The following is a 26,395-nucleotide window of genomic DNA, read 5'->3' on the forward strand; positions in this document are numbered from 1 at the left end:
TCAAAATAAAATACATTTGAGTAATTATAATTCATAACTTTGAAATGTTTCTTTATACATATTTTGAAGGTAATTCAAACAAGAAAATTGCTTTTATTAAAGCGGTATTCATTGCACCGAATTATTATTATTATTATTATTTTATTTGATATCCCTAAGTAAACAAAAGATGTGAAAGACGTAGGGCGTAGTTTAATTATTTTGTGTAGAAATGTCATTGTCATTGCCACAAATTGAAGTTAAATTATGTTGAGTTTAAAAAATCATAGGGTATGCTTTCAATTTTTAAAAGTATTGTTGGTTGCATACATCTTTTACTTTAAGGGGTGTACAATTTGGCAACGTCGATATCTCTTGACATATTTAACGCCTCCTGGTTTTCAGGGCCACTCATGTCAAAATTAACAACTGTGAACTGACATGTTAACATTGCTGCCAATAATTTAGAATCGCCAAAAATTCACTAAACTTGTTTTTTCATTCACTGCTGCCTCAGCTTGATGTAAGTCATTGTCAACATAACCTTTAACTAACCATTTTGTGCCACCTTGTTCACATTATTTCAGTTTTCCCGAAAAAGAATTTTTGTCACAACACAGTATGTGTAGCTGTTATCAGAGAGACGAAAAATTCTGTTAAACATGTTTAATTTTTGACACTGACAGGTAACAAATAACGTGATGTCAGTTTTGCAGTAGTACCACCCATACAACTGCTCTCGTAGACAACTCTAACTCGTTTAGTTTATGGCATAGTATCGGTACGAATATTTGAAAAATTGTAGGTCGTGTATGATTATTTAAATTATAAACAAAAAGTGAATTGTGGTAATTTCAGAATAACTAATATATCAGTTAAAACATTCTACCCACTTAAATAAAACTGGGTCGTTTTGTAGCTTCATGAAAACCACATGTTCAGAAAAATATCAATTTGACCTGGATAATTGTACATTTTTGGGTTGATATAAAAAAGAATAAAAAGACTTGATATTTGTAAAATGAAACAACAATTTATTTGAATCCCAAAACAATGCATTTGTACTTTTTTTTAAGAGGGACAATAATAAGGCCAATCTGCTACTAAATATAAACAACTTAAATTAAGTACCGTATGTACAAATCTGAAGTACCAACATGTGGAAAACGTACTTAGATTATCTCATTGCATCCTGTAATGCACATACAAAAGAACTAAAACCTTGTGACAACTAGTGACATTTTAGTAGTAAAAATAGATATGGTTATTTATTATTACAAAATAATTGCTATAAAATGTGGCTTAAACACATGTATTTACAATAAACAAAACTAGAATCAAATAATCAATTTATTATATTAAATATTACTTCTATAACAAAAATTATATATATATCTATATTCATAGTTAGATTAAAAAACAATTATACAACTAATTACAAATTATTAACATGACCTTCTTAAAATATTTTCTTATAAAGAAAACTCGCATCATTATAGAAAATCTACAATTTATTTACACCCTTACATATCTGTAGAAAAAACTACGATATTTTTTCTCCATTTCTTATTTTTTTGAGACTATCAACAAAAAGTATGTGTAAAACAACTTTTCTTGACTATGTAGGAAAATATGAAGCTTGCATTGCGGCAGTCTCTAGTTTTATTTTCGACATTTATTTATATATATATAAAAGTGGTTTGAGTGTTTTGATACAAAACATGTCTCCTGAAAGGTTCCTTAACTCACTGTAAACAATGCAAACGGCTTTTGTTCTTTTAAGCTACGAATTCATACTAAAATCACTCAACGGACATCGCTGTTATTACAAAGAATACAAAAAGTGCTAAATTAATTGATAAAATAGTGTTTACACGATCTAAATCAATAAAATGAACTAATAAATCATCAATAAATAACAATAACAGAAAATGAGAATAAACAAATTCGGGCACCCACAATGTCTCTGAATATCACAACACTGACGAGAAGCGAGCATCACTTGAGATATGATTTGTATAAAAGTTTACTTTTGCTAAGGTCTTTTTCCGTCTCAAATAGAAACTGCAAGTCCCTTAACGTCACTTTCTTCATCCGTTGCCGCAACGGCATTTGCCCCCTCAGTCCGCTGTTGAAGCCACCCATCGCAGCCTTTAAATAAAAAATACAAAATCACAAAAACGGAAACACTCAAAATGGAAAGCCTTACTTGTGATGAACTCGAATGTGCATCTCCGTCCAGCCTTGGCTTCTTCCGAGGTCCGATTGCTTGCAAAGCTGTCGCGTTTGCTTCGCGTTGTCTCAGTTCCTCCATCTCCACCCTCTGCATCTCCTTGGCTTTCGCTTTGAGCTTCGCTTGTTCGGGATCTTCAGTTTTCGATCGACTTTTTGCTGCCCGCAGCAGCATTTCCCGTTCAAGTTCTTCGTGTCTTTTTCTTTCTGCTCGGTCAACGTCTTCAAGGAATTTTAGTTGACCTGAAGGGACAAATAAACAAAGATTACACACAAGAAACAAGCAAAACATGTTTTTTAAACGTTGTAATTTCCTTTCCGACTAAAAACGACCGACAAATTATTTAAAAAAATATTCCTTTAGTTCATTTTTAATCTATTTTTCTGGAAGAAGTCAAGTAAAAGCCAATCGTAGCAAATAAATACGTCGGTTATCTGTAATAAATGTTACTTGTAAAAATCGAAATGCGTCGCTTATCGTTGCTAAGCATAATTTTACTTACTTCAAACTATTTAGTATGTTTAATTCGGCCAAAAATCATTAAACCAATTTTGACAGCCGTATTTATTACAAAAAAACTTTGTTGCATATACACGCCCACCTACATTTATAAAAGTAGCGCTTGTGAAATATCCTTATGAAAACACTCAAGTTGAAATTTAATGATCTCATAGATCTTAACAAAATTACAAAAATGTTGACTATGAAAATATATTAAATCTATTCTTAACATGTGTTTATTGACCCAAATTATTTTTAAACTTCTAACAGCGGAAATGTGATAATTTTAAACGGAATATAATTAAGTAAGTATTTGTAATACGCAGAATCCCGTCCATTTGAAGTGGATGATTATAAAAGATTGTACATTAAGTTGGCTTTGAAATTTTGTGAATTTGCCGCCTCGTTGTGATGACTACTCGTCGCCTGTCACAAAAGTCGATCATAACCAAACTTTTTACAGTGTGAGATGCGCTTGCAGGAAAATTGGGACTACTTTGAAGACTCTTTGTAAGAATGTCCAATTGAATGCAACTGCAGCCAGTGATACTCAGACAATATTCCTATTTCTAGATTAATAGATCATGTAGTGAAATAGGGAAGCGGCAAATTCTAATTTCATTTATTAGTGCTAAAACAATTCCTTATCTCACTTTTTTTTTAACATGACTTGAATAACCACATCCAATTCATTGTTACTGTATTTTTTTCTGTGTGTACAGGTTTTGTGTAATTTTGTATCCACTTTTTAAAAATTACCACTTCCGACTACGTGGTCTCTGTCAGAACTGCACCTTGATTTTGGTAAATGACTGAACAATATTAAGAGTAATCACTGGAATGAAGAGGGGGTGGGTGGGCGGGGCTTATAAAAATTCCGTATGAAAAAGTTAAACTTAGCCCCCCCCCACCCACCCATTCCCTCATTTTTTCTTCATAAATAAGATATAAATGTTATAACAAATAAGTAGTATAACAAAAAATTGCGATTAAGATTTTTTTAACAGCCTACGTTCTATGAGTTCCCATTTTCACTTTACAAAAGAACATATAATTCACCCCGCCTCCATTTCAGTGATTCATTTTGCCTTGCCCTAATGAAAGGTTGATCTCAATTGAGGAGAGATAAAATCTTTACAATGAGAACAGTGTGTGTGGGCGGGGCTAGTATCTGCTAAGATAAAATTGATTTTAGTAAACGACATACCCTGGGTGGGAGGGACTAGTACTTGTTAAGATAAGATTGATTTTGGTAAATGACATATCTTCTAAGAAAAAAAAAAGGTGGGTGGGCGGGGCTAAAACTTGCTACGGTAGGACTGAACAATATTAAGAGTAGTCACTAGAACGAAAAAGGGATAGGGGTCGGTGCTACTGCTTGCTCATAAAACTAGAAAAAAGGTAAATTTAGCCCCGCCCACCTCCTTTCTCCGCTTCACTCACTTATTTTATTTAGTGTAAAATGGAAATTGAAAAATAATAGTTTTTTATTCCCAAAATTTTCTGTGAAAATGGAGTGAGCCGTTCCTGATTTAAAGAATAAAATAAATTGACACATTCATTCATTTTTTGAGCCACCTGTATAAGCAAATCAAAAAAATATTAATGCAATGATACATCACAAGTAACTATGGAAATTTGCAATTCAATACCTTTAAATTTCATAAGTTTTTACAAGGATTAATAAGGGTAAAGTCGGTTTTATCTTAACAAATACAAGGCCCGCCCACCCGCCCCCTATTTTCCCAGAGGATATGTCATTTGCCAAACTCAGTCTTATGTTAGCATAAAATAAATTGACTCATTCATTAATTTTTTAAGCAAATCTAAAAAATATTAATGCAATGATAAATCACAAATAAAAAACTCATCACAATTTGCACATTTTGGGTAGAGTTTATTATTTATTAAAATTTTGAGATGATGTCATCAATTTTTTGGAGGGGATAAGCAAATATAATTTGATTAAAATTTTATCATGCTTATGATAACTTTACATCTGCAAGATTTCAAAGCATTCGGTTTTCCGGATTCAAAATTAAATTGCAAAATGTTGTTCTTTAATTTTGATTTTTTCCCAAAAATCTGGGCGTTTCGGGTAAAAACTGAACACAGCGTTATAAAGTACATGTGGATGACTATGTTATTTTATACAATTTAAAACCCATCACTTTATTGACGGGGATGATTAGGCACATTTTGGTTAGGTTAGTACACCCAGTACTTTCGGGGCTAGTTCTTCGTAAGATAAGGCTTACTTTGGCAAATTACATATCCTCTGAAAAAATAGGGGCGGGTGGGCGGGGCTAGCACTTGATATGATAAGACTTATTTTGGCAGATAACACCCTTCGAGAAAATAGGGGGCGGGTGGGCGGGGCTAGCACTTGATAAGATAAGACTTATTTTGGCAAATAACATACCCTCTGAGAAAATAGGGGGCGGGTGGGCGGGGCTAGTGCTTGCTAAGATAAGACTGACTTTGGCAAATTACATATCCTCTGAGAAAATAAAGGCTGGTGGGCGGGGCTAGCACTTGATAAGATAAGACTTATTTTGGCAGATGACATACCGTCTGACAAAAATCGGGACGGAAACGGGAGACCCATTTCTTCGTAGTCTAGGAGTCATGAAAGGTCGAGAAAACGTAAAAGTAGATGGTCGGCCGACGGACTCGATTACGCTTGGGAAGTTAAAAGTGTGAAGAACAAACCTATCGTTCCCTACTAGTTAGAAAACACGTAACTTAAAGCCGATTTTACAGTATACTTTAAAATTTTATTATTATAATTAATTCTTGTTGTCGATTTAGTTCTCAGCAGGTGGAACTGTTTCTAATATTAGCGATTTTGGACTGTTTTACTCAGTTCAAGCTTTGGTTTTTTTCACTATTTTAACAAAATCAGCCTTTTTCGGCAAATAACATACCCTTTAGAGGAGGGTGGGTGGGCGGGGCTAATACATAATAAATAGAGGACTAAAACTAACCCCACCCACGTCCGCTTTTGAATTTCATTGGTTTTTTTGATTAGATGAAAACTGTATTTAATTTTGTCAGGTGGTCGAATCTACGCTTAAAAAAACTCAAAGTGGCCCCGCCCACCCACTCGGTTTTTCTCCGGATCACTCGTTCTATTGGACAAAAGGGAATTTTATAGTGACAAAGAACGCAATCTAGGCAAGAAAACGCAAAACTAGTCCCACCCACCATTGGTTTTTTAATTAGATGAAGACTGAATTTTACTACGCCAAGTGGCGAATTAGGCTTAAAAATTCAAAGTGGCCCCGCCTACCAACCCGGTTTTCCTTCTGATCATTCATTTGTGACTTGTGTAAAACATGTTTTATGTCCTATACACCAATAAAGTTAATTCTAATTCATTTTATTAGACAAAAACGGGGTTTTATATAGATAAACATTGGAATCTAGGCAAAAAGTTAAAAGAAATATGTGATAAATTCTAATGGTGCCTAAATGACTGAGTCGAAGTGCGCGCGCACACGACGAGACGAAGTGAATATTAAAAGAATATTATTACTGTCCACTAAATATAAACCGGCATTTTTCTAATTCAAATTATTCACAAGCGTGATAATTTTATACAAACTTCAGGATTCTGATTTATCATTTGAAATGTTTTAATTTTGTAGAAATTCAACAAAATAAATGTTTCTCCTATGAACTTAAAATACATTAATTTTTAATGAAAAACACAATGAAAATTTCTAAAAGACATGTCCATAACCGGTCATCTAACATTTTCCACATCAATAAGTAAATAAATAACTCTGCTTCAAGCCCTTATATTGTTTTTTTCGTGATATCCACTAAAAATATTGTGGCAATTGAACACTTAGAACTTCTAAATTTATTATATTATTTATAATTATTATAAAATCTGTAAAGTTCCATGTAGAGAAAAAAGTTCCTTCTCTGAGGTACAACAAATACTTTTTTATTATTTAATAAAAAAAGTATTTGTTGTACCCCATGCATTAATTAATACTTTCAAATTGACGTCATCGACTCTTTGGTAGGGTTAATATATTAATTTGATATGCACGATGTAACAGTAGTTCGAACTTGACTCATTTGAATAAATTTTCGTAAATATTTTGTAATTCATGAATTCTTAAGAAAATTCCCAAAAAGTTCGTTTGATATGACTGAGATAAACTTAATTTTTCAGAAAAACTTGGATTTATTAAATCACTTTGCAATATTTATAGATTAGAAAACTTTCTTTAACCGTTTTTAATATAAATCTCAAACACTTTAAAATGACAAAACAAAAACAAAAAAAAGAAAAATATTCAAATACCTTTAACGTCATTCGTAACTTCGTATCGTTGGTCGGTTTTAACAATTTCCAGTCTGTGTTCCGTAATTACCGCTAATTTCTCAATAAGATTCTTGAGACGTTCCTGCGCCGCATGCGAAATACACGCAGCAACATCTGCGCTCGGCTCTTCGAGACCGTGTTTCATCACTATCTGTCTAATTTTTTGCTGTAAAGGTCCCATTGAACACATGATTTCCTCTTTGCACGATCTGATTTGCGTGCCGACAAACTCCGTCGACCCCAAAATCTTTTGCGTTTCTTCAGCGAGATTGACACCTCCCATGGCGGCGACATCGTTGATGTCGTCGTCGCCGGTGTACGCCGACGAGAACGATTTCTTCTCCTTCTCTTTGGCGGTAGGTCGAGAGACTATTGAAGGCACTGCGGGTTTGATTCCTTGGAGCTTGACCGACGTCATTGGAGATTTATTCTGTCAAAAAAAGAAAACTGTCAGCACGCAAACTTCGTCTGTCTTGATTCATATTCGATTCAAACATGGCACACTAGTCTAGTTACCTGTAAAGGCTGTCTTACATTCGCCCCTGCCCTGACTTGGTTCGCCGGATATACAGGGTGGAGCGCCGGAGGTTGTGAACTCGAAACTATCACGTTGCCCGATGAGTTGGGCTGTCGTATCGTCGTAACCATTCTGGGTGCCTGCTGTGTAGCACCTCGCAACGGAGTAACAAGCCGTTGTTGGAGGACTTGTCCTGGTCTGACTACAGCAGTGCCAGGTGCTACTATTCTGACTTGATTCGAAGCAAGACCCGGTCGTGCTGGCGTCTGAACGGTTGGAGTGCCGCTGGCTATGGAAAAAACTATGTTGGCGGGTGGAGGACGGATGCCATCTATCGTCAGTTCTTTTGTTACGAGTGAGTGGCGTAGCAGAGGGAGGCTTTTCTGAAAAGACATATATTTTGAAAAAAACACGAAAATTAATGTTATTTGCTTTACTTTCGACCTAATTTACCAAAAGATGGGTTTAAAACAGATCAGTGAGAATTTTTATAGTGATACTATTAAGGGTGTCGTTGCACACTTTTCACGTAAAAAAAATTATTGAAACCACTGTTTTTAAGACAAGCATAATTCATTAATAAAACAGACTGCAAGTTTATTATTCTTGTATTACAAGCCTGTGTTTAAACTGTCATCAGTTATTTTTATTCATATTAATAAAATGCTTTTGTAATTCTATATACAACAGAAAGTGTAAAACAAACTGAAACTAAGGTCGAAGATTTATAAACTGACGAATATTTCCTCAAAAAAAAATGAGGATAGTAAATACATCCTTCTTATGTACATATGTGTATATAAAAACACCCTGTAGAAATTGAAGAAGGGTTTCATATGTAAAAAGAAGTTCTAAGTAATCAGTGCAATAATTTTATAAATCAATAAATATTAAGACGAATATATTTTACAGCTAATTCAATAAACATGTGGATTGTCAAAGTTCTATGGCATATTAAATTTGATTTTATTTTAGCCAGTATTTTTTTAGATGATAAATAAATTTTGCTCGTCATTCTACAAATATTCAATAAATCAATGTTAAGCGTCTTACCGAAATTCAGTCCGTTATGTTAATTTTTTAATGTTAACCCGTATGGCTTATCTTAACAGAGTTGGTCCGCTTTAAATCATCACCTAAATATTTTTTATTTTTTCTTGAGGGTGTCCGGGTACTTTTATGTTTTCTGACATTTCATGACCTTAAGTCTATGAAAAAATTGGTGTCCCGTTTCCGTCTGTCTGTCTGTATATCGTCTCTCGTATCTGTCAATTTTCTTAGAAAACTATTGGACTGATTATTGCCAAATTTTATTTGTATTTTACGAATATCGTGCAGATGGTTTATGAGTCCGCCTCCATTTTTTTAATTTTATACGAGTCATCATAGAAAAATTGCAAAATCAAATTTTAGTTTTTATGAAGCTGTATTTGTCCCACTGAACTTCAAGAGTAGGGAATTTCTGCCTAATACCTTTGACCAATTTTTTATTTTAAGAACAGGTACAACAAAACATTAGTTAAAAATATCCGAATAAACACTGGAAACAAAAATAACACTATCACTATTTAGCAATGTAAATGAAAATAAATTCTCTTTATTGGCACGGAATAATGTGTGTTAAAATACATGTAAGACGAAAATTACAATCACTAAATTAAATATAAAGGGCTATCAAAAACCGAGTAATTTTTTTTGCTACTTTTAGAATTTTAATTCAAAATTGAAAAACTAAATTTAATTATTTTTTTTTTTTGTATTTTTAATCCGTTTTTTTTCCAATTCTGCCCCTGAAGTACAGTCCAACAGACCCCTCTACTTCGAAAAATTATAAAATTTTATTTTTGCAATTTTTGGTGATAGCCTCTATTAAGTAAAAAAAATGAATGCATTGATAAACCAGAAGTATAAACCCATGTTTTGCATATTTTAGATGGGATGTGTCAACAATAACGTTTACAATTTAGTGGGCTGTAGATAAAGTTGCATCAACGATTTACTACCATGCAAACAATGACCTTAAACCGTTAAAGTGAAATTGTAAAGTGTTATATAATTTCGCTATTTTCCCAAAAATTTGTATATCTAGCGTAAAACTCACCACGGATTCATGAACTACTAAGTGCAGGAGTATGGTATTTTATGAAATTTAAAGAACATTTACTACTGTAAATTTAAGTTAAGCGTTTTACCGTCTACTCAATAAACTGTTAAATTTGACAACAATCCGTCCAGTAGTTTCGGAGACGAACGATAGACAAACAGACACACGGAAAAGCGAAATATACTTTTTTCTACTCTAGAGGCCATGAAACGTTGAAAAACATGAAATTAGCCTTTCTCGGATCGACCCTAACTTACGCTCGGAAAGTAAAAACATTTATAATGCGCTGGCCATGACTAGAGTCCAAATTATTTCAGAATAGCATGTCGACATTGACGTTACAGGCGCAAAAGAGAAAAACACGTTCAGTGGCGTTCGTTGGTTTGTTTATCGTTCATTTTTTTCGTGTTTCGTTTGTTAGTGTAATTTGCTGTGTTTGGACTATTATTAGCTGTTTTATAAAAAAAAAAAAAAACACACACACACACACACACACCGACGCCACTGACGAGGCCTGCGCAGTCGTTGATGAGTCAGTCACCTATGCTATTCTCAAATAATTCCGAGTCTAAGAAAGTTATTTGGAAGTAATGACGTTAATTTTGCGTTATATTTATGGAAGACGAGTACTGTATTAAACTGTTTACTATGTATCAATGTAAACAAATAAGTTACCTTGTTTATTTCCTTCAATATTTTAGCCGTAAAATTCAATATCGAAATAATAATTATGTAGAACAAGTGATCAAACCAACATATTAAATTATTATTGCATTTGTTTATAAGACGTGTAGACGTCTATCGAACAATTGTTTATCGTGAGCAAAGATTAATTAACAAGAACGTCTGTAACTGATAAATTGAAGAGAAATTAATAAACAATGCACATACAGGATTTAAAAAAAAAAGGCCAAATGGGACGGTAGAATCTCATGCGACAAATTTTAAAGTTTAGTAAGCTAGTACACAATTTAAATTTTAATGCAACCAAAATCATTATTATAATTACGATAATTAAAAAAAAATGTCAAGCAAATTCCGCGCGTTTGCAAGAATTAAGTGTAAAAGTTTTCTTACTGTAGCAACAGACATATGCCATGTTAACGTAATAATATTCACTTTACAGTGGCGTTACAATTTAAATTTTGTTGAGTTATTGTGTCACTAACAGATAAGAACTTTGCAAGTACTTTGTAAAATATAGGTTGTTATAAACACCGCTGATAACAAATTTTGCTGAACTTGTGGACGTACCGCTAGACACGAAACTAATTCAGCAAACTACTATCACGTACGATGTTTTTGCGGAAACTGAATGGATGGTTTTTCTGACACATATGAACCACTAAACTTTAAAAATATTTTGGCAACATTGAACACTCCATGATTGTGTGTCCAAGCTTTGAAGCAAAATTTTACATTCTAAAAATAAACACAATCTCGTAGAACTTCTTTCAATTAAACGCGACAAACCACCATCCAGTACACTGCACTACAACAAATAAATAATAAATCACCTTTAGAAATCCGATTAGGCACGGTTGTGGCGATGCATTCAATAATCTTTCCAGTTTGTCACAAAAATCTTCTGGTTCAACTTTCATATCAATCAGTTCTTGTATAAGAGTCCTTACGCTACGTTCAACTGACTTGGGTTCTTTACTTGATAATTCTAGAAGGTTTGCTAGGAACTTACGGCACTTTTCTTTGGTATTGTCATTAGCCGGTCTCTGCAAAATCCACAATTTAGCAACAAAATTCGTTTCTTAGTTGCACTCCTATACCTGAACAGTCGTTACAGTCTGTACGTTCTGACCTTGTGTTGTCACTGTTGTGGTCCCACCAGCCACCGCGGGGCTAGTCGATACTGAACTCGTCGGCGCCTACAACGGGAAATTAATTAACAATAGTGAATAACAAAAATAATTAAAACACGCGATTAATTATACCTAGGTGAAAACATTTTTATTTAGTATCGTATAAGTATATTTTAAAATTGTTAGATTAATTGAAACATGATTTGCGGTACTGAAATAGCTGTCCATGCAACATGAGGTAAAGGTGTTTTTTTTATCACATGGATTGGATCGTCGACAACTGACGTAGATTACATGTCATGTGATACAAAAATACCTCTATCTCGTGTTGCATACCACTTTTTAAAGACAATTTAAGGTCACTTTTTGCAACACTTTATTTTTTAAGTAATTATAAAATGAATCATATTGATGGAAGAAGATTTTAGTCAATTTAATTATATTATTCTGCTGTATATACTTTTTTAGTATCAAGGACGTCAAGATTCAATAAGTTACCTATTTCCAAAAAACTTATGTTTCGTAACTATTGATACGGAAGTAAGCGACCGAATTACTCAAGAGGGTGCAATGATCAGTGGTGTTCAGTTCATCATTCATGGTATGACATAAAATTAATTGATGACTTTCAACACATCTTGGTGCAAGAATTTTCACTGTATGGAATATCTCACTATAAATATTTAAATCCATCAATAATCAACTTTCTAAACCAGTTTAGGTGACACAAGTGTGAAATCAGTATTTGCATGATGGTAATCAGATGTCTGATAACGACTTTAATTTTCAAGCGTTTTCTATGGAAAATTGCAACACTCGTTATTTTATTGGTTTCCATTTATAGCCATTTATGCAGTTAAAAAAATATCCTAGAGCTGTTGCTTCTTTCATCATCATTCATACGTATACAAATTTAATCAATTATATACCACTCTGCATACCTCAGGATCAGTTACAAAATAAAAAGATATACAAGGTTTTGAATTTAACAGGCAGTTCTCGCATACTAAGACATTCAAAACATTTAAACCCTTTTTTACAAATAAGAACATGTGTTGCTTATTTTAAATATATAAATAAATATGTTAGTAACTTTCAAGATTTGCAGTTTGGTATTACGTTGCCCAAACTGAATGCACAAATATATAGTCCAACTAATTTTATAGTGTGCTTATGGATCCACAGTAATAACTGTCACAAATATTTAATTTAATTTTGTTTTTACTTAAAAAAAAAAAAGAAAATATTCATTGTTCTACATCTCAACAGAAATTCGTCCCCACATCTGGCGGTCACTACATTTACTGTTTTTGAAGAATTAAACCAATAGCCACACTATAATTTTTGTTGGACTACAATTCTGCCTTGAGTTTAGTAACTTTTGAGTTATTACAAGAGATACTACAATAATAGTGAACTTACGGCAGCTACTGTTTGCATTCGCAACGTAACCGGCTGACCACCAGGTGTTGACGTCGCTGTGAGATTTGCTGCAGCAGGTGGAGGTCCCACCCTTAACAGTTGATACTGTCCATTTTCAGTCTTGAGAAGCAAATGACCTTGTTGGCCGGGTTGCAAACCGTGAAATGTTTGTAATGTTAATTGCTAAAACATCAAGGAATTTTTAGAGCACTGAGTAAACGAAACATCGACAAAACCTACAAAACAAACTCCTACTTAAAACAAGCACAACTAAAGAAACGAACCAACTGGAAATTCAATTTCTGAAATACTGAACAATCGAAGAACAAAAATTGTTTTGTTGTTACAATGAAGTACAAGAATGATACGTCTTCTAAAACTACCACTAAATTTTGCAAAGCTAGAGCGCTTACTCCTAGTCTACTACATTAGTAACCAATACACGTCGAGTCCGGAGACTCCGGTTAGTAACTAGTGAGAAATCGTTAGTAAGAGATCCACAATTAGTTGTGTTTTATCCGAAGTACGACCAGCAGATGTGTACACCAAATGTCGAACAAAACAATTCTTCAAAATAACTAAATTTTACTCAACAAAACTAAAGAGATTTTTGACACTTTCATTGCACAGCTTCACGGTTTTTAGTGAAATGGTTCTGCTCCTATGAGTGCAAATGGTGGTTTTTTAGTGTTTAGGTATGTTTTAGTGATCGTTGTACTCGTGTTAAGCGATTGTGTAGAGCGTTTTGAAGCTGTACGATGAAAATGGCACTAAACAAGAAATTTTGCAGTAGAATGGGAGGGTTGACGAGGAGCGAAAGCGTTAGATCTGGCTCAGCTAAAAATGAATCCCAATATTGACATGGACTTGTAGGTTAATTCATTTACTACTTTACAAGTTTTAAAACGTGAGTTCTAGAGCGTGGCAATGTGTCAAGCTGTCTTCAATTTTAATCGAGGAACTACTATTTACACTAGCCAAGTTTAACATAGTTCAAATGCACATTAATATCTTTGACGACTGCAACGTTCGCTTTCGGCTCATGACACAAACTTCATACTCGCATGATACTTCACTTTAACAGTATGTATATAAAATAAAAAAATATAATTATTTTAATTGATGTTTGTATCTATATTATTTAATTGCACAGAAGACTCGTTAAGAGCGTTAAACATTTCGTAGAAACATAAGACATTTTTAACACAAATCATGATCATGAAGTATTTCAAGCTAAATTTAGGTCTGTTCATACACAAGTTTAAAATTTTTCATTATGATTAATGAAGCCAACGCTTAAGACTTTCAAGCAACACACAGCGAAGTGACCAGACTTAAGAGAAAGTATGTTCTATTAATAAAAAACCAATTACAAACTATCACGAAAAAATAACTATCACATCAATGACAATTAGTTTTAATACCGCCACAATTTTTAATTATTTACGTACTCATTTAATGTTCATTAAAAATTAAATTGCAATTTCAGTTATTTAATAATTCAGTTAGTCAGAAAGCGAGCGTTGACATTTCACTATTAAACCACTTAAAAATAATTTTAATATAAATAAAATTCCTTTTCATATAAATCAAGTTAAGCAGTTAAATCAAGTAATAAGTGTTCATTTTTTGTGAACATTTAATTCGTAATACTATAAGTTACTGTGTGGTGTTTTTTTTTTTAGCAAAAATTAAATGGGAATTAAATTAAATTTCTACTCTGCTGGTTTTAAAATTCCAAAAATTAAGAAATAATTATTTTGCAATAACTGTGACATGAACTCATTCGGTTCCAAATATGGTGAACAATTACGCCAGGAGTATCGTTTTTAAAACATCAACAAAATTAAATTTCTTTCAATATGCAATTAAAAAGTAGTCATTAGTAAACATAATAAAAACACATCATTCATCACTCCTGCAATTATTTCTAAATAAACTATTTATCTACTTATAAGCAACAACAATGTGCAATAAATAAAATAAATTGTAAGTGTACTAAAAGAAAACTTTAGGGCTTAAAAAATTAAAATTATTCGATTAAACTTGCTTAAGAATAGTAGGACTTGACCAAAAATGAAAGCGTTCTCTAAACATTTGCGTGTGAAACTAGACCATGTTTATTTTGATGTGAAAACATAGGTTTGGAGCCAAAACAAAAGATTGTAAATAAACACTTGGTATGAAATAGTACTTGCTACAATTAAGAAAAGTAGTTATAAATCTGCTCTAAGTTAAAGTACCAGCTGTGACAAAACCATGTAATTATTCAACTTTCTCAAACTGGTCAATAAACTTGTTGGTTATGTTACTGAATGTTGTATACCTACAAACAATCCAATCTTAACAACGTTGTAGCAGAACTCGTCTGTGTTTGTTTTACAAGTCACATGATTAAAAACAATTCACTAAGCACTGATTAAAAACCGAGTGAATCACAGTAGGAATGAGATTTGTAAAAAAAAATGGGTATGAAGAGAAATGAGAGAAGGTTCTCTGTGAGATCAGTGCTGAGTGCATGTCGATAAGGGATACCTAGCTGATTAAGAAGCGCTCCGAAAGAAAGATGTATAGCACAGCCAGCCCGACCCTCCCATTCGACTGTTCGTTCGTAGTGTACACCAACTTACTGGAGCTCCTGGGCGGGCCCCGACAATCTGTGGTGCACTGAGCACGACACGTGCCGTCTGTCCTTTCTGCTGCTGTGTGGGAACGCCAGGCCGTACATTGACAACCTGGAGGTTGGAAAGGATGTTTGGGGACTGAGTACTGGGGCTACCTACGTTGTTCGCCGGAGGCACAGACGTGGTCACGTTCATCGGCACGGTGACCAGGCCGGGGGCGGCGGCGGCGGCGCACGTCTTGATCACCAGCGTCTGCTGCTTGGGGGTCGGGGGCAGCGCGCCGTTGGGCGGCAGCGGCACGCGCGCGCCGGGCAGCACGGCGCCCGCCATGGACTGCGAGTAGACGATCTTGACGGGGGCGGCGTCGGCCTTGGCGTCGGAGTCGCCGTTGGCGACCGCGGGGTGCTTGGGGGGCCCGACGGCGCCGCCGTTGGAGATGGCGCTGTTCACGTGGTTCTGGGCGGCGGCGGCGGGCGCCGGGGACGAGGACGTCACCAGCTGGTTCTCCAGGGAGCCCACGATCGCACTCACGGCCGATTCGTCCACGTCCGTACTCAGAGCTTCCTCGAGAAACTTAGCTGACGCCATTTTCCGAGACCCAACTGTAAACTGATGTGCGCGTGCGCCCTACATAAACATGATCGTGCCAACGGCTGCGCCGCCGACCGCCGACGGGGCCGGTGCGGAAAGGCATATGAGGCAAAACTCGCTCGGGCGGCTCTTTTAACCACTTTGGCGGCCCTCGACGGGCTCGGGGCGACGCGACAACTCGTCGGGGGCGGATTCACGCGCCTTCACGACGCCTTCACCATCGCCAACTGCTCAGTTTCGTTCACGTCGCGGAGGAGATCACACGGAAACGGTTTTGGCAAGTCATCTGACACGTCACCCGGGACCGCCAAATTTGAATTTTCGCACATTCATAACCACAATCACTGCCACTGCAACGAACGAACTAAATCGATACGATCCATCAACGGGACTAACGGGAGGCTTTGTTGTGATGCCTCTTGTTACCTCGGGACGGAAAAGGTCCTCCCCCGTTCACCCAAACTGATAAGCCATTGGCCTGTTCGAGCCGTTTCTCAGAATAAAGCATTTTGACGACAACACGCAGTTTTCCTTTTCTTCACTTGGATACCTGTTACTAATTACTTTGCCGGTTATTGAACACTACCCTGGAAATCGTTGCGAAACGACTTGACCTCAACGTTTAGGCAAAACGCAACACTGTAGTATGAAATGTCAGGTTAAGTTGACGCTTTTTTCTTTTTTCCGGAAAATTTCGAATAGTTTCAACAATTTTGTGATCTTTAACTAATGCAATCGCACAAAAGCACATTTTTTTCTATGAATGTTGGCCCTCAACTGATTTTTTTATATTTAAGCACTTCGTTTATCGCGGGAAATTCAAAATCTAGAACTGCACAGAACATACTAAACCAATGAAGTATACAATCATAGATTATAGAGAATTATATGGAAAACACTCAGTTTTAATAAACTGTTCCATTTTTGCCTGCTGCAAATAGAACATACAACAGTTTTCTCAATTCTATATTTCAAAAGGAAAATGAAATTGTAAAAATTTTCCAACCAAAAGATCACAGTCCAGAATTAAATGCATCCTATATATCTGACTTTATAATGACATGCACTACTGAGTGATTGTTAACTAAATCTCAGGAAGTGTGATCTGCAATATAGTTCTCTGTGTGTAATTTATTATTATTATTAAGTAGTAAACATTATTTGTACGATTTTCCACGGATAAATGCGACCCTAGAAACCCCTCTCAAACAAACAGGTACGTTTATGAGGATTAATTAAGATCAATAGCGGGCCACTTGGGGCTTACCGAAGACTAATAACACGCGTAATATTTATAATTCTATTTCCAAAACTTTGTTTTTTTAGATTCAACAAAAAAAAACGAGGCTAGATTTTTTCTCTAAGACAGCAGCGTAAACTTAATCCATAGGACTAAATATCGAGTAGAGTCCGGCAAATCGTGAACATTGATTTTCTGTTTCCAAAAGTGTTTATTGGAAGCCCTCGATAAACTGCTCAGGATTATAATAGCGACGATTCATAACGCTTGCCTGCTTTTGGGTTACTTATTATCCGAAAGGGTCAAAGGTTTTGCGAATCGGGCGTCTTTGACCATAATAAATATTATAATAGTTATAATAATAATAGTGACCTAACGGGAATTATTTCTAAAATTATTCATTTTCAAATGATTTTCCGTTATGAGAATGAGAGGTATTTCAAGTTTTGTTAAAGTTTGTCTAGAATTATAAGAATTTAATGGACTCCCAAAGTTAATTCGTTTTACAGCCCTGTTGTCAATTTTATTGTACAGCTGAAGAGCGTGGCGAACTCAGGTATAGAAAACATCGGCTTTCTCCTGACAGGCTCTTTACCTGTACAACAGAATTGACGACAGGGTTGTAAAACGCATTAACGTTGCGAGTCCATCAAATTCTTATAATTCTGGACAAACTTTATTCTTAAATTTTCTGAAAAAAGTACCACCCTATTACTGTATTTTAATTCCAGTCGAAATGGTGTGGAGCCAGCTTAAATTGATACCTCATTCGTAAAAACAATGAACAACCATCACATTTTAATGAAGTAGTATTAATCCTCAGTGTAATTCGGCAACAAGAGACTAAACTTGAAAAACTTATGGAGGAACTATACAGAGCTTGTGATAAAAGTTAAAATAGTTTCTTGAACAATGTGGAGTTTCCACAGATTATTGTGAATTTAGATGATAGCAGTGACAAGGACAATGGCGAGGATTTAAATTTTTATTTTTTTTTTAATAAATTTTATAACTATGTAAATAAATAACTATTTGTAATAAAACTATAGTAGTCGCCAACTAGTTGTTTAAGCACCCGAGTCGAAAAGCATTAATTAGTGAGACTATTTTTCAACATTTCAACCGAACCAATCTAAGTAGGGTTTGTGTACGATCTCCAGGTAGCATGTCCATCCATGTTTGATGGATTTACAATACCGGGGTTGGGATGTACTTAGCGTTCAAATCGTAAAAGAAAAGTAAAATTTTTAAAAGTTCAGGTGCATGGCTTGAATTTAGGAGTCATTAGTAAAAGCAATTATTTTTTTTTATATAAATTTTTTGTTAAACCTTTGGTATAACATGGTTCTTCTGTTTCCCATATTAAATAAAATTCTCTATTTTTCCCATGTAAGCCAAGTGTTCGTGTCTTACCAAACCAACAGAAGGTCAAATCGACTCAAAAAATCGATCAATGTTGAGAAGGGTTCTTGTTGTCAGGCCATTACGGTGTTCACTGTAGCGCATGCTAATAAATATTTCAGATATAAGGATTGCCATGTGTTAAATATTTATTATTATTTTTTGTGAAATGACCTACGTAAGCACGTTTAGTAAATTTATGTAAAAAGTGTGTTTATTGTAAAAGAACACAATAAAAATTTGTTAGAATTGCAACAAAAAGTTGTTAACATCTAAGTCTAATAAGTGATTGCCGCCGTCTTTGAAATGTTTTACTTAGTAGATAAATTCAATAGGTGCAGGTAGACTTCAAAATTCTTTTATTCCACTTCATTAACTTTGAGTGGTATTCAAAACAGGGTTTCCTAGAACAAGTTTGGGGAAGTACGCAAATTACCTGTCTTATCAGCAGCTGGAACTAAACGGATTATAGTTTATGGTAGGTGGTTAATTCTTGAAAAGATACCGCCTGTTCTCAATCCAATATGAAACTGTGGGTTTCTAATCGTTTGAATCTAAATTTTTATTACCCCAAAGAAAACTAATTTAAAACTGGGTAGATTGGGTAGGTACTTGCTAGCTGGAATAATATGCTGTTATAAAAATATTTTGCGCTATTAAAAAATCTTATATCTGGTGTATTAGCTACAAACAATATAATACTACAGCGCTACGAACTACCAAAAAAAAAGAAAATGTACTTTTCAGTAAATCCACATAATAAAGAAACGTCACGAAAACATAAAAAATTGGTCATTCGTCATAATCTTCGTTCTAAAAACTTCCTTATTTTGAGAAAGCAACGAGTAAATTAATTAGTTGATAGAATTGTTCTTTTTATTAATTTGTTTCGCAGAACGTAAAACTTAGACCTATTTAAAAAAACTTACAACAGTATTTACAATGCTGCGATTTTTTGTAAAGAACAAATAATTTTCAAATGGATACGATTTTTGGTTAAAGATACTTTTTGAAATAACAATGAAAAAAAAAGTATAGATTCTGGCCTACAAATAACTGACAGCACGTGTCGTAGTTGTAAAAATTCATATTTTTTTTTGAGTCACCTGTATAAGCAATTCTAAAAAATATTAGTGCAATGATAAATTACAAGTATATAATTTTCATATTCTGCACATTTTAGATGGGATTTATTCGTGAGATGACGTCATCAATTTTTGGGGGATAAACAAATATATGTATAGGTATATTTCGATATTCAATTTATCATACTTACGACAACCTTAAAACGTTTGCAAGGTTTCAGAGCATTCTATTTTGCAGTTTCAAAATTAAATTTCAAAATGTTGTGCAATTTTGATTTTTTTCCAAAAATTTGGATGCTAGGATTCATAGACCACAAGCATTGAGTATCTTACATTATAAAATAAAAATAAATTTACTATTGTAAATTTTGGAGATGACGTCATCCCATTGGTTAAAGTTCTGTATTATATGTGTCATGTATTGTATTAGCAAAGACATATATATCAATTTGAATAGGTGCAGTATAATACTAATAATAATAGTATGGTATACTTACTCAAATTATCGGAAAAGTGGGGTGAGCCGTTTATGATATAATCAAGAAAATACTTAAATATAATCCCATTCATTATTTTCTTGTCCTTCGTAAAGTGTTTCTAAAAAATTAGTCGAATGTTATTTCAGAACTTCCCTCGCCCCTGACGTGCAGTCAAATAAATCCCACTTCTCCGAAAAATTATCATTTTTTTTTGCGATTTTTGTTTTCTGATAACCTCTATAAAATAAAAACCAGTGGCGTAAATAACGCTCCCGCGGCTTATTTGACTTGAATTTTTTATTCAATTTTCAATTTTTTTTTGTTCCTTTATTTTTTCGATTTGCATTTTTCCTAGTTTTAAAGTTTAAATTTTTCAATTTTTCAACTTTTCAACTCAATTTCTAGATTTTGCAATTTTTCGATTTGAGTTTCTCAAGTTTTCAATTTTTAATTTTATGTGCAATTTTTCGTTTCTGTTTTTTATTTTCTTTATTTTTCAATTTTTCTATGTTCCGATTTTATAATTTTTTGTTGTTTCAATTTTCCTATATGTTTAGTTGCGGCCCCCCAAAAGTGCACGGTAATTTTCTCTATTGTAAATGTAGCTTCAAATCATGGGCGCTCGAATAACAAAATTTGTCAAATTTGACATTTTGTTTATTCAAAAACGCTGCACCACTGGTAATAGCCAGACTTACATTAATTTAAAAATTCAAAAAATTCCATGACAACGAAAAATCGTGCACTTTTGGGGGCCGCAACTGTAACTCATTAAATTAAAAGATTTTGCAGTTTTTCGATTTAAAGTTTCATAAGTTTTCAATTTTTAGATTTTTCAGTTTTTCGAAAAAACTGAGACAGTACAAGTTATTCTACGTGACTTACATTAGTAGTACAGTCTAAAATTATTGAACAATTAATTGATTGACTTGATGTTTTTTATTATATCTCTCGTTTTTTTGCGCCAAAAAATTGTTGAAAGAAAACTACGTATATAAAAAAAAAAACAAAAATTAAGCCCCACCCACCCGCCCCGATCCCAGTTGTGATGAGTTTGTCATTCCCAATCAGACCGAAGGGCGGAGTTTAATTAATTGTAACATTAATAATATTTTTCTAAAGAATTCTGCCCTTTTAAAAACATATTTCATATGGTAATTTCTTGTGGAGAAATAAGGATTTCGCAAACTAAACTCCGCCTGTCAGCTCATGATGAATAAAACATTCATCACAATTGAGAAGGGGTGGGTGGGCGGAGCTTATATTTTGTCCATTTTTTCTTAATATACGAGATCTTCTTCTCCCAATAAGAAACTGACAATATATTTGACTATCCTGTTATTGAAAGAAAACTATATATTGAAAAAGAAAACAAAAATTAAGCCCCACCCATCCGCCGCGATCTCAATTGTGATAAGTTTTTCATTCATAATCAGACCTAAGGGCGGAGTTTAATTAATTGTAACATCAATATTTCTCTAAAAAATTCTACCCTTTTAAAAGCATATTTCATATGGTAATTTCTTGTAGAGAAATGAGGATTGTGCAACTAAACTCCGCCTTTCAGCTCACGATGAATAAAACATTCATCACAATTGAGAAGGGGTGGGTGGGCGGGGCTTATATTTTGTCCCTTTTTTCTTAATATACGAAGTCTTCTTCTGAAGAAACTGAAAACATGTTTAACTTTCCGGTTGTTGAAAGTAAACGTTTACAAGATTTTGCAGTTTCAAAGCTACATTGCAAAATGTTACAGAATTTTGCATTTTTTTGAAAAATTTGGATATCTAGGGTAAAAACTCAACACGGATTCGTAAAACACAAGTACAGGAGTATGTTACTTTATAAAATTTAAATAACATTTATTATTTAGTGTCGTAAATTGTGTAAAGAGGCGCTAGAGAAAGAATTCACATGAGCCAAAAAAATAGAGACAACGATGTAGAGTAAGATCAGAAACGAACGAGAAAAACAGAAAAAACGAGAGAGGGAGAGAGAGAGCAAATGAGAGAAAGAGGTAGAATGGGAGAGCGAGAACCAGCGACAGTGATGGGAGGAGAGGAGAGCAAGAGGTAGGAAAAAACGGGTGAAAGAAAGAGCGAAAATAAACCAAAGGAACAAAGAACACGAGCCAGAGAAAAAGAAAGAAAACGAGCAACAGAATGAGATAAAGTGAGCGCGATAATGAGAAAAAACAAGCTAAATAAAGAGTAAAAATCAGTGGGAGAAAGAGACAACGAGCGGGAGTACAAGAAAAAACGAGATAGAGAAACACTGAAAACGAGCGTGCGAGAGAGTGAAAGAGAGAGAAAGAGAACCAACAACCTTGATGGGGAAAGTGGAAACACAGAAGTAAAGCGAGAGGGAGAGAAAACGAATCAGAGAAAGCAGTAGCAGAAAGAAACACGGAGAACAAGCAGAACGAAAACACACAGAGAGAGAGCGCATGAGGGATGAGAGGGAACAAGAGGAAGAGAGTGAACAAGAATGAAAAATAAAGATATTGTTAGTGAAAAAAACAGAATACAGACAAAAGAGAAAACGAGCGAGAGACAGAATACGTACGAAATGGAGAAAGAGAGGAAAGATAGATAAAGAGAAAACGAGCAATAGAGGGAAAACGAGCCAGAGAGGGAGAGCCAATGAAATAAAGAGAGAGAATGGGAACTGGAGACATTCATGGGGAAAGTGGAAGAATAGTGGCAAAAGGGAAGAGGAGTGAAGAGCGAGAGGTAGAAAAAAGGAGCCAGAGAAAAGGAGAAACCCAATTGACAACAATCGGTGCAGTAGTTTCGGAGATTACCTGCGTAATAAAAATTGACACAAACGACAGTCAGACGAAAAGGGTACTTTTTCGTACTTATGAAACGTCTAGAAAATATTAAAGTAGCCATTCATCTTTCCTTAACTTACGCTTGGGAAGTAATAAGATATTTGAATAAGGGTAAATTCGTTAGATAACCCAAAATACACCACTGTGTAGATGTGAATTATTTTACATTACACACGGGGGTAACTTTTTCTGAAACTTTAATTGATAATAGTTACAGTTCACAAAATAACAGAAATACAATAATATTTTTATCTTTTCTGTGAAGGATATAAATATTTCCTAAAATTTCTTGTTTATGAGATTAATTTAATCTGGCAGCATTATATCCACTCTCCCCTACGTTACGTGTTTCGGTAAAGTACAAGAGTGTCGCTCTTCAAAACAATGGACCACCTTCACATTTTTGTGGCACCTATCTACTGTATCCATATGAGTTTTACTTTTACAGAAAACTGAGAGCGTCTCATTAAAAAATTAGAACTACTCAGACACGATTGTGGCAACTTTAAAGTGTAGTAGTAAAGAGTCGACCGAATATTATATCACACACATATCGATTTAAAATGCACGTATGAGTCAGTCCAAGTGAAGAGGGAAATCCACTCTTTGAAATAATAACAATAAAACCGGATTTTGAGAATATATTCAATGTATTCCTTATCTAAAGATAATTCAAAATGGAGGGGAGCTCAAAATCGAAGTTATAAATTTATTTTCGTTTCTGTCTGTAATGAAAATTTTGGGCAAATTTTCGTACTCAGTACTCAATGCTTATCATAATTTGTTTGCCACCAAAGTGCTTATATTTGAGGGGGATAAGTTACGAAGAATTACAGCAGTTGTCGAAAATATTCTATAATTTGGCCGCCATTTTGAATTTTATTTTACAAAACATATATTTTTACTTTTACTGTAAACAAATATAATTTTTAGGGCTCGGTACTAAGTAAATTAAAACAAGCTGAATAGAATGTGTATCAGTGAGATCATCTACTACATAACGTTTTATAAGATAATAAATAATGTATTGCGTTATTGTAATCAGAGCAAAAACTGGGTGACCTACTTAATTTGAAGTGCTATTAAGATTAAAATAAAAAATAGTTGTCATTAAACTACCACTTTTCATTTCTCGTTTTTTGTTTCATTCCTTACATATAAAAATGAAAATGCAAATATTCAGGTTTAGAACATAGTTTTATTTACAGGTACGTACTAAATACAACAGTAATAAAAAATTAAAAATTCTAGAACTGCGTGATTGTAAATATATTGTAGAACGAATAAATATTTCACTAAGTAGACTTTCTTGTAACACTTAAAATTCACAAAATAACAGCAACTTTATTACAATTTACATTTTTGGGTAAAGCACTCTAAAAGCATAACAGTGAATGAAATACCTCATTTACAATAATCTACACTCATACATGAAGTGAGCGTTGCTATTAATAACCTTTAAAGTGTTTTAGAGTATATAAAGAAACAGTGGATTTTTTATTACCAAAGGCGACATATCCACCATTCGGTGAAAAATTGACTACATTAACATGACCTAGTTTTGCGTCAAAAGGTGGAAAGTTACTGAAAACTGTCCCAGAACCTACATGGAATAATTTAACAGAATTTTGTATATCAACAGATGATAACGCTAAAATTTCTGACGACGAATTAAATTTCAAATCTGTAATGCTAGTGGTTAGGTTCATAATGGTTTTCCTTGGTTTGGGGACTTTGCTGGATAAAACGTCGTCCACATTGTATAAATTGACAACGCCTTGCGCTGAACCCGCCGCTAGAAATTGATTAGAAGAAGAAATGGATAATGTAGTCCCTTGCAGACAACCCTCATCGGTGAACTTGTGGATAACTTTGTTCATGTTAACATCCCAGATGGTTACTTCCCCACAATCACTATGTCCATATAATAAATTACCTCGAGGGTTGTACGTTAACGCTGTCACCTCATTATTTTGCTTGAGTGTAGCTACACGTTCTTTTGAAGCCGCCGTCAGTATGTGTACTTCACCCCACTTGCCAGCCCCAGCTATAAATTTAGAGTCCGGTGAAGTAACAAACTTTTTGAATCGTGTAAGCCCAGGAGGCAGTGGAATTCTTGTAGACTTCGCAGACATTAAATCATAGCTGAAAATGTGGTTAACTCTTGACCCCAAGATTGCTTCATTTCCATTTAAAATAAACTTTGCACAGAAAATTGGAAAGTTTTGGAACAACACACTGTGCAATTTATTATTGCGCCGACCATCCACAGCATACAATGTAGCGACTCCACTGTGACCAGCCACTAGAGCCACTCGCGACGACGGGTGAAACTCAGCTGCATTAATAAACGGCCCTTCACTATACGTCTCACTATTCAAATCTTTAACTTTCTTAAACTCCAGCAACCCAGAAGCCAACTGACCCTCAGTCTTCTTCCTTATAAACCCGCAACTCCTCAAAATCTCGTCTTCTGAATCCGAATCCGGCGTCTTGCGTTTATCCAACGACGCCCATGACGGTGTTCCCATAGCCGCAGTGAACTTGTGTTTAAGCAAACTCGAGTATTTGTTTTTGCGACTGTTGACTCCTCCTGATGGTAATTTGCGCCCTTGGGCTTCCAAAGCCTGTCCCACTTCGATTCCGTCGTCATCGTCATCGAACCACGCCGGAGTCCGCTCTTTTGAGTCGCTGTCTGACGTGTCCTCACCTACGCCGGAGTCTACGTTGGAGCACGAAGCGCCTACTTCTTGCTCTGCTTCTTCTAAGCTTTTCAGGAAACTGGAAGCCCCCCCGAACAGGATTTTGTTTAATTGTTCCTCTTCGGCTTGCGCCTCTTCGTCGAATGGACGAAACTTATTCTTAGGGGCGTCGATTTCGTATTCTATGTCGCTTGCGATGGTTTCGTGGCGGCGTTTTCTGTTCTGTTTCGGCATTTTTGATACGTTTTAACAGAATTAATTGAGTTAGACTGGTTAAATGTGGTGAATTGGAACAACTGTCAAAAATAGAGAGGGAGTTTGGGGATTTTATGTTGGAGTGGTGGCATTCGTGGGGTTGTAGCATGCGCTTCTGACTGTTGATTATTTCCAAAGACATTGGAAAGAATAGACTAACAGTCCCCAAAGGGTGAGTGACCAACATCACGAGTGAAGCATAACAGGTTTATTTATCCCCTTGATACAGTGGCGGACGTGTTTCGGGGGCATCAGTAATACGAATTCAAC

At 34.8% G+C, this 26,395-nt stretch overlaps 2 protein-coding genes across 3 annotated transcripts; both read right to left on the minus strand.

Annotated features, from left to right (window-relative positions):
• Nucleotides 1-990: 990 nt before the first annotated feature.
• On the minus strand, nt 991-16,933 carry LOC135139225 (transcription initiation factor TFIID subunit 4). Of its 2 annotated transcripts, none has more exons than XM_064069376.1 (8): nt 15,546-16,933; nt 12,916-13,098; nt 11,461-11,559; nt 11,194-11,406; nt 7,572-7,955; nt 7,035-7,485; nt 2,189-2,454; nt 991-2,130 (listed from the first exon to the last, which is right to left on the minus strand). In XM_064069376.1, the coding sequence occupies exons 1-8, from the start codon at nt 16,125-16,127 to the stop codon at nt 1,978-1,980; spliced, it is 2,331 nt and encodes a 776-aa protein (XP_063925446.1). In that variant the 5' UTR covers nt 16,128-16,933; the 3' UTR covers nt 991-1,977. The 2 variants fall into 2 exon arrangements, with proteins under 2 accessions (XP_063925446.1, XP_063925447.1); XM_064069377.1 differs by having other exon boundaries at nt 15,699-16,931.
• Nucleotides 16,934-24,375: 7,442 nt separating this feature from the next.
• On the minus strand, nt 24,376-26,187 carry LOC135139216 (U3 small nucleolar RNA-associated protein 18 homolog). The gene has a single exon (XM_064069359.1). The coding sequence runs from the start codon at nt 26,102-26,104 to the stop codon at nt 24,617-24,619; it is 1,488 nt and encodes a 495-aa protein (XP_063925429.1). The 5' UTR covers nt 26,105-26,187; the 3' UTR covers nt 24,376-24,616.
• Between the last annotated feature and the right edge of the window lie 208 nt (nt 26,188-26,395).

The sequence above is a fragment of the Zophobas morio genome, unplaced genomic scaffold (genome assembly GCF_036711695.1).
Source record: "Zophobas morio isolate AGI-343-1 ecotype UQ-CSIRO unplaced genomic scaffold, CSIRO_AGI_Zmor_V1 ptg000031l, whole genome shotgun sequence".
NCBI lineage: Eukaryota > Metazoa > Arthropoda > Insecta > Coleoptera > Tenebrionidae > Zophobas > Zophobas morio.

What these genes read in the sequence shown, in the direction of transcription:
- LOC135139216 (XM_064069359.1), bottom strand. Translation starts at nt 26,104, where the DNA reads ATGCCGAAACAGAACAGAAAACGCCGCCACGAAACCATCGCAAGCGAC.
- LOC135139225 (XM_064069376.1), bottom strand. Translation starts at nt 16,127, where the DNA reads ATGGCGTCAGCTAAGTTTCTCGAGGAAGCTCTGAGTACGGACGTGGAC. An exon ending in GGGCCCGCCCAGGAGCTCCA is followed by an intron (nt 13,099 to 15,545) that starts GTAAGTTGGTGT and finishes TTGATGTTTTAG; the next exon opens with CAATTAACATTACAAACATT. An exon ending in AGACTGTAACGACTGTTCAG is followed by an intron (nt 11,407 to 11,460) that starts GTATAGGAGTGC and finishes TGGATTTTGCAG; the next exon opens with AGACCGGCTAATGACAATAC.